Source organism: Coenobita brevimanus, chromosome 65, assembly GCF_032717465.1.
Source record: "Coenobita brevimanus isolate Jiangsu-jjx chromosome 65, ASM3271746v2, whole genome shotgun sequence".
Lineage (NCBI taxonomy): Eukaryota > Metazoa > Arthropoda > Malacostraca > Decapoda > Coenobitidae > Coenobita > Coenobita brevimanus.
In genome coordinates, this window is record NC_137018.1 from 51434116 (window position 1) to 51443184 (window position 9069).

At 44.7% G+C, this 9069-nt stretch overlaps 1 protein-coding gene across 1 annotated transcript in view; it reads right to left on the reverse strand.

The window, feature by feature from the left end:
* Positions 1-1008: 1008 nt before the first annotated feature.
* Positions 1009-9069, reverse strand: part of LOC145405021 (lachesin-like) — a 139766-nt gene continuing 131705 nt past the window's right edge. The window contains exons 5-9 of the mRNA XM_080276521.1: positions 8027-8216; positions 6141-6269; positions 4012-4131; positions 2634-2810; positions 1009-1391 (exon numbers count right to left, since the gene is read on the reverse strand). Of these exons, the coding sequence (XP_080132647.1) occupies positions 1009-1391; positions 2634-2810; positions 4012-4131; positions 6141-6269; positions 8027-8216 (999 nt within the window). The remainder of the gene's footprint in view (positions 1392-2633; positions 2811-4011; positions 4132-6140; positions 6270-8026; positions 8217-9069) is intronic.

Below are 9069 nucleotides of genomic sequence, written 5' to 3' on the forward strand. Positions count from 1 at the left end.
AGAGGGAGATGAAGAGATGGAACAAGTGTGGAATACAAAAAGCGTGAATGAGAATCGTGGAGAAAAAAGCACGGAACTATACAGGATCAACAGGGCAGGCAAGGAAGCATTGGAAATACAGGATGAAGGGAGCAGAAAAGGAAGACATTACCCACAACTACGGTAGCGGTACTTATCCCTTCGAAGAGCGAGAGGGGCGTCAGACACAGAGAAAGAGGGGTGCGAAAGGGACCACAGAAAACCACACCAACAGGGGAAAGACCCGGGCCCGCATTTTCGTCGACCTAGGCGGCGTTCCAACACCTCCTCCTTTGTGGTTTATTTTCCTTTTTACACCTTTACTGTTTCCTGTAATACTACTTACAAATTATTAATCCTGACATGGTACTTAAGAGGGACACCTTCACACGATCACGCACGTAACTATGCACCTCCGCTGGACACTTATATGATTTCCCTTAAACTCCCAACTTATACCCCCAAACGAGGATGGAGTACTGCATGAGATGGGCAACTTCAGTTTGCAGTTCACCATGCTCATGTCCAAGAGGGCCAACGGCTACAACACCACCATCTAATACTGACATGGTTTTCGTTTATATCATACCATACAAGAGAATATCAATAACCCACATGCAGAAAAGAACCAAAGAGGAAGCGGTGCTAGGAAGCCTCCTAAGCTGATGAGAATATGTGCCTCAGAGACAGAGCAGTAGGACTAGGAGAGTAAAAGGGACATAGGAAAGCCACATTAAGAGGAGACTTAGAAAAATAGGGAACACTGGAGCTTGGGATGAGAAAGATCCATAGAAATACCACACAGAGAGGAAGACTTGGAGAGAAAGTGAATATTTAAGCTCGGGTAGAGACCTCACAAAGACAGAACGAGGGGGAGGGGGGGTGTAAAGAAGAGACAGACAGAGAAGGTTGAATCTAGGGAACGGGAGGGGGACATAGAAAAGCCACACTAACAGGGAGGAAGACTTCGAGAAATTTAGGACACTGAAGCTAGGGTAAAGACCCTACGAAGACAGAGATGAGGAGGGAGAGAAGGAAAGCCATGGATGTGGAGTCAGGGAAGTGCAGAGAAGATGCATTGCTAAATACACTGAACACCGAGGAGGAGGAAGAGGACGAGCCTTTCCTCTCCGACTCCAATGTCTGGATGTTGTTCTTCTCAATCTTGGGGTTTCGGTAGGGGGGTCCAGGAGGGGGTCCAGTCTGCCCCCCTTCCCCCCACACAATGCTCCCCTCCACCTCCTGGTCCTGGGTGGAGAGGGAGGGGCCTGGGTGGAGGGGTGGGTGGGGACTGGGGGATTCCTCTTCCACTCTGTTAGTCTCAATGTAGCTTGGGATCCGTGGGGGAGGGGTTGTGGTGGGCAGGGCAACATCTGCAATGAAGCCAAATATTTCAGAACCAATGACATCAGTAAACAAGAATTTTTAACTCCCCAAATAAAACACTGTATTTTTCTCCTGCTATCTTTAAACAATTTAATTCAGTTCTAGCAAGATTGATGAAACTGGAAAGGGTAAGTACTGAATTCTTTTACCCCTTCAGTACTATTGGCTCTCCTCAGCTGAATGAAATAATCTGGACGTAGTATAAATAAGCTGGAATTATACCATGTACTGTCGTAATTAAAGAGAATAGGGTAATCATAAAATCATCATCATAATCATCAATGTCACTCTAGCCAAACTGGTATTACACAAACGTTATCAGTATGTAAAGATAGTGAAATACGAATCTGGCATACAAACATCATCATCATTATTATTCTAACCAAATTTGTAACATAAAAACAATATCATTAAAAAAACAAAAAAAACAAGAATTTTACACAACTCTGGAGACTCATACATTATCCACATCACTAAATTTGGGAATAATTATCCTCACTAAATTTGGAATAAAATACACAAACAATAACGACTCTAAACGCCACTAAACCTGAGTTCTACGGATAACAGCATCATCATCATCATCATTAATCTGTTTCCTACATATTAACGCAGTGGGTAGCGAAGAGAAACAAGAAAAGAAAAACAAAGTACAAACGCATAACTACCGGTACGAACGGTGACAAGTGAACAGGATATTCTTCATTCTCTCTTTCTCTCTCTCTCTCTCTCATACGCTGTGAAATTAAAGACACGGTAAACAATGAGTTGGATGTATATACAGGGAGAGGCAGAGGTAAACATCAAGGGAAGAGGGAAACAAGGGTAAACAATGGCAGGGGTAAACAACAGTAAACAATGCGAAGTAAACATCAAACACTTGCAAAAATTATAAACAAGAATGTAAACAATGGCAAATAAGAGGGTAAACAATGGCAAATGAGGCAAACAAGAGGGTAAACAAAGGCAAATAAGATAAACAACAGCAAACAAGAGGGTAAACAATGGCAGAGGCAAACAAGAGAGGGTGGGATAATTAGGTGGTCACGCTGGCTGCCTGGCTCGACCCCCGTGGAATGACTTCACCCCCCCCCCCTCTCTCTCTCTCTCCAGTGCCAGTCTCCCCCACCTCTCTCTCTCCCCAGTTCCATTCTCTCTCAAAAGCGCCCCATCGCTCTCTATATCCACCTATCTATCTCTATCTTTCTACCTATCTATCCACCACTCACAGTATACATTGATGGTGGAGTCTACTTCCCCGATCGAGTTCTTGGCCACACAGGTATACCGTCCCACATCCGCCGCTGAGAAGTTGCGTATGGTGAGCGTCATGTGCACCGAGTATCCGCCGGGCTTGCTGTGTTCGTCGCTCACGTTGTACTTGCTCGAGGACATGAGCATTTCACCTGAGGGAGGAAGAGGGAGGGGGTTAGGAATGAGTTTGGGGTGGGTGAGGGTGTGTGGTGTGGTGTGGTGTGGTGTGTGTTTATGATATCACACAATATATATTTTTCGATGGCACTAGAAATAACACACTATTATGACAATGCGTGATAAAATCCTGCATTGATAAAGCAAATTATTTTATACCCTAACTCGTACATTAATCATTACATCAGTGCATCTACAGAGGTCAAATATATATCCATAAAATACACAAAATGCTAATCACTGAAGGTAAAGGGGAAAAAAACACATCCTCTTTACCATTACATTTAAAGGTAATCATCAACATGTCTTCTAACTTTCGTGTAATTGGGAAGGTTGGATCTAGAAACCCGAATTGGAATTGAAAAACGTAAACAACAGATTCACAAATACTGCATGATTAATTTAGTTTACGCTCTTTTTCGATTCGTCCGTCTTTTCTTTTCTTCTCGCCCTTTTCCATTTCACTTTCTTCTTTCCAGCGACAAACTTTTCTTATTTAACACCTCCCCCTTCCCATTACTTTCTCTAATCTCACTTTTACACAATCCTTACTTCTCTCTACGATCCTTCCTTCTCCCTCCCTCTTCCCCCTTCTGTCCTCTCCCCACTTACTTCTGTCCTTCCCTTCAAACTTTTTTTTCTGTTCCTCCCTCCTCACATCGATTACCTCCTTCTCCCTTTCCCTCTCTCCCTCGCTACTTTTCCCATCCATTCACTTTCCCTTTCTCTCCAGCTCTCCTTGTCTCTCCTCCCCCTTTCACCCTCTCCTCCCCAGTCCTGTTTCCCCTCTCCTCTTCATCTTTTCTCTCCCTGCTCTTCCCCCTCCCCTCCCCCATCTTTTCTCTTTCTGTATCTCTTCCCCTTTTCTCCTGCCGTTCTCTCTCCTCCCTCATTCTCTCTCTTCCTCTCACAATCTTACACTAGAGGGTAATGTCTCTTCCACTTTCTCCCTCCAACACCCTCTCTCTTTCCCCCCTCCCTTTTTTCCCCCTTTTTTCCCAGTCTCTTTCCCCCTACCACTCCTCACTCCCTCCCTCCTTTTCCTCCAGTCTCTCATTTCTCACCTTGTCTACCTCTCTCAATCACTCCACTCCTCATTCTCTTCCCTCTTCACTTGCTTCCCTTCTCTCTCTCTCTCTCTCTCTCTCTCTCTCTCTCTCTCTCTCTCTCACCTACCTTGACTGTTCTGCCAAAAGGTGACTGGCTTGGGCGATGCTTCCACCTTGCACTCGAGGGTGACGTCAATACCATAGGGCACTCCGATCAACTGGTTCGGCACGTGGATGATGGGGTGGACTGTGGGGGTGGGGGAGGGTTAGATAGACAGGTAGACCCAGAGGGATAGACAGATAGATAGATACAGAAAGGGATAGACAGATAGACACATACATAAAGAAATATATATGATCAAATGGACAGAAAAATATAAAAATGAAAGTAGGCTTATATGTACTGGTTCATAGGTGGACAGACTGGGTAGGTTACAAGATAGTCTGGTTGATAGATATATAAACACAGTGTCAAGTTGATAGATATACAGACGGAGCAGTAGATAAATATAATGGCAGGAAGATAGATATATAGTTAGACATAACAGACACACACCAGCAGACAGACATATAAATTCAATTAGATTTTACGAAGTTTTATCTGATACGAGTTTCATAAGTTTTTTGAATTGAAGGAGTTAGCTTTTTATTCCACACAAACAACATCCTATCTCTACTAATTAACATACAACATCCTATCTTTACTATCTCTAATAATAAAAATACAACATCCTATCTCTACTATCTCTAATCTTAAACACACAACATCCCAGCGTGAAAGGAACGGATCTTGAATTTGGCTCTGTTATCTTGTTTTTGTTCTTTTCTTGGAGGGAACACTAACGCGGGCTTCTGGCCTTAGGTTCCTTCATCTATCTATTTATTGCCAGACGCCTTAATCCCTTATACGGGGGTGGCCACAAACAAATCGCCTCCACGTCACCCTTCATCCTTGCATTAAAAAAAAAGCAAGTATGTTATTCACAGCCAGATTCTCAACACCATAAACCTCTGGTGCTATAATACGAATTTCTTCATAAACATTACAGGTTCATGAGGTGACATAAGTGGATAGATAGGCAGACAAATTGATAGACAGGTAGACAAGTAAATAGATAAATAGGTAGACAAAAAGATGGAGGAAGTATGCATAAATAAACTTTCTTTTGACGTGTACGTAAATAATGAGGGGGCCGGGGGGGGGGAAGTGAGGATCAGGGGGAGAGGGAGGGAGAGGTTGATGGAGAGAGGGAGAGGAGAGGAGGGAGAGGTTGGTGATGGAGGGAGGAAGAGGAGAGGAGGGAGAGGTTGGTGATGGAGGGAGGGAAAGGTTGATGGAGGGTGGGAGAGGAGAGGAGGGAGGGGTTGGTGGTGGATTGAAAAGAGGGAAGGGGAGGTTTGTGAGAGAGTGAAGGGCGGGAGGAGGAGTATGGGAGGGAGAGGTTTGTGATGGTGGGAGGAGAGGGAGGGAGGGAGAGAAGATCAGGCAGCATGAGAGAGGAAGGGGAGGTGGGATGAGAGTGTGAGGTAGGGGTGAGATGGGATGAGGGAATGAGGGAGGGAGTGAAGAGAGAGAGAAAGGGGATGGCGGGGAGGGAGGGAGAGGTTACTTAGAGAGGGAAGAGAGGTAAGGGAGAGGAGAAAAACAGGCAACTGAGGGGGAAAAAGGGAAAAAAAAAAAAAAAGTGAAGGAAAGGAAGGCGGGCAAGTCATTGAGGGCGAGGGAGGTGGGTGATGAAGGGGAAAGAGAGGGAAAACAGGGGTAAAGGGACGTGGGGGAGGGAGGGAGGGAGGGAAAGTGAAGCTGCTGATGGAGGAAATAAGAAGTAAGAGAAAAGGTGGGAGGGAAATGAATGAGGACGGAAGGTACGTGAGGCAGGGAGAGAGTGGCAAGTGAGAGAAAGGATAAGGAGGAGAGAGGGAGGGAGGGCAACATGAAGAGAGGAAGGGAGGGAGGGATGAAGGACAGGTAGAGAAAAGTAGGGAGTAAAGGGAGAGAGTCAGCTGAAGCGGAGGGAGAGAGGGAGGGAGAAGTCTGATAAGGTGAGGAGATACGTGAGTGGATGGAAGAAGAGTCAGACGAAGGAAGAAGGAAAGATAAGAAACAGAAAGACAGAAGATAAGTGGAAGATGGAAAAACAAGAAAGAGATAAACAGACAGAAGGAGAGAGAGTGGGAAATCAGACACAGGAATGAGACAGACAAAGTATTAGTCACAGGAAAGATGAGAGAGAAGTTAAAATTGGCGGAACCTACAGTGGACGAGGAGGAGAACCCGCTTTGACACCTGCGGCGGCACGGAATTCCTGGCGATGCACAGGTAGGCCCCCATGTCATCTCGCGAGACACGGGGCAGCTCCAGCACCTCCCCCTCCCACGACATCACTGCAAGACGGAGTACATTAAAACGGTGTACATTAAGACGGTGTACATACTGAGGGGGGTGTACATGAGGGAAGGTGGCCTGAAGTGGTATATGACAGGTAGTACTCAGGTCGTCACGTGAGCCTTCCAAGAAATCACTGTGAAAAAGATACATGAAAAGAAGATTGTATACTTAGAATGGAGGGGTACATGAGGAAGGAAGGCTTGGAGTGGCGATACACTGTTTTACACACACACACACATACACACACACACGCACACACACTGCAAAACAAGGTATACACAGAACACATCACAATACACTCCCCCCCCCCTACAAACACAAGAGGTCTGCCTTACACGGAATAAAATCGTAAGGCGGCAGCAAGAATCCCAAGACGTAATCGTACTGAAGGGGTTGATGGGGACAGTTTTAACCCTCTTCCCCACCAAGCAGGGAAAATCTCCACCACATCCCCACCAAAATGAATATAAATCCTCTCCTCTGTCGGCATCATCAACCCCTCCACTACTACCACCACCACCACCACAACTACTACTACCACTACTACTACTACTACTACTACTACTATCATTATCATTATTATTATTATTATTATTAAACTCTTCACTACAAATGGTTCCTCAAAAGCAGAGTAAAATCGTCTTGAAGCGGCAAGTCAAATTTGAATATGTCCTCGTACTGAATGGGCAACTAAAAATAAATAACAATACATTAGGGATAAAATGAAGCACAATAATTACACATTTATCAGTTATGGCGCTGGAATACGGCTAATTAGCTCGGCAAATTATTAATCAGTACTCCCATTTATAACTCATTAAACTGCATATATATATAAACAATAATTGCATATATATAAACAATAATTGCATATATGTAAACAAATACATATATATATAAACATCAACTGCATCGACCGTATTTATATAGAGCTTTGAAATGGGAGTGTGATTCAAATTTGCGTATTTTTGAACGTTCGTGATGGAGTGCTGTTTATACCCTTGTGCTCTGTACTCCCTTCACTCTAACTTGGCCTAAAATTGCCATCTCCCCACTGTGAATACTGAGAACATTAGATTAACATTAGAATACGATGCTAGTCACGAAGAAGTGCTAGGAGAAGGATGGTGCGTCGTTGTATTGTCTTTTTCTGCCACTGAGCTGCGTGAAATAAGCTCCAAAGGGACGAAAATCTGGGCCAAGTTGAAATGAAGGGAGTATAGTCACCCTGTAGTAGACATGAGCGTACTGAAGTGTGACGAGAGTGGATGTTTAAGTGTGAAAGTATGCGTGATGTTTTTGAAGGTGTGAAGGCATAAAGGTGTTACAGGTGTTCCAATTAACCTGATGTAGTATTTATAAAGGTGTTTACAAGTGCACTAGTTAACTTGTACTGAGGTGTATGAGGGAGTGCTGTTTATAAAGGTGAGTACTGTTTATAAAGGCAAGTGCTGTTTATAAAGGCGTGTACTGTTTATAAAGGTGAGTACTGTTTATAAAGGTGAGTGCTGTTTATAAAGGTAAGTGATGTTTATAAATGTGAGTGCTGTTTATAAAGGTGAGTGCTGTTTATAAAGGTGAGTGCTGTTTATAAAGGTGAGTACTGTTTATAAAGGTGAGTACTGTTTATAAAGGTGAGTACTGTTTATAAAAATGAGTACTGTTTATAAAAATGAGTACTGTTTATAAAGGTGAGTACTGTTTATAAAGGTGAGTAATGTTTCTACAGGTGTGTACAGGTGTCCCAATTAACCTGAAGTAGTAGCCCGACCATCCGTAACCATAATAGTCGCCGAATCCTCCCTAATCCAGGTAATGGAGGGTTTCGGGTGTCCATTGGCTACACACTTCAGGCTCGCTCTCTCCCCCTCCGTCGCCACCACGTCCCCGCTGCTCTCGCCGTCCTCGATCTCGGGGGGACGTAGCACTTCGAGGTACCCCATCTGAAGAAAAAGGAAAAATATTAGTTTATAGGTTTGCTCTCTCTCTCTCTCTCTCTCTCTCTCTCTCTCTCTCTCTCTCTCTCTCTCTCTCTCTCTCTCTCTCTCTCTCTCTCTCTCACACAAAGAAACAATAACTTTTTTTTTTTCACTTTCACATGCAGACACCCTTCCCCCATTCGCACTTCGCCAGCATGGGTAGGGGTCAATCCTCTCTGTCACTCTCCCTCCAAGAACGAAGCGCGGTCCTGCAGTGAACCCTCGTACGGACTGATACAGATTTACGACAGCCAATAAGAAGGTGAGGTGAGAACACAGGTATTTTTATGGATTATTATTTTTACGTATTTACAGATCTTTGCGCATCTTCGATCGGTATCTTCCATCCCCCCTTCCCTCCCCCTCCCCAGTTTTCCCCTCCTTTATATTCACCCCCTTCCTCCCTTACAAAACCTCCTCCCCTCCAGCTCTCTCTCCCCCTACTCTAGCATTATTATTCTACCTTTCCCTCCTTCCTCCTAATATTCCCTTCTTTTCCCCTCTCCTCCCACCAATGCTCCTCTCCTTTTTACTCCCTCCCCTTCTGATTTCAACACTGAGGGGAAGATGGGGGAAGAGGAGGAGAGGGGAAAGAAGAAGGGAGAAAGAGGAAGAAGAAGGGAGAAAGAGGAAGAAGAGGAGGAAAACGAAGAGGAGGGTAAGAGGAACTGGAGGAGAAAAAGATGAAAAGTGGGGAGAGTGTGAAGAGGGTGGGTGGGTGTGGGTGGGTGGTTGATACGGAACTTTTGGTGGGGTGGGGTGGGGGTGGTGGGGGGTGTAAATCGCGTGGTGGTGGTGGTGGCCGCGTGGGAATCAT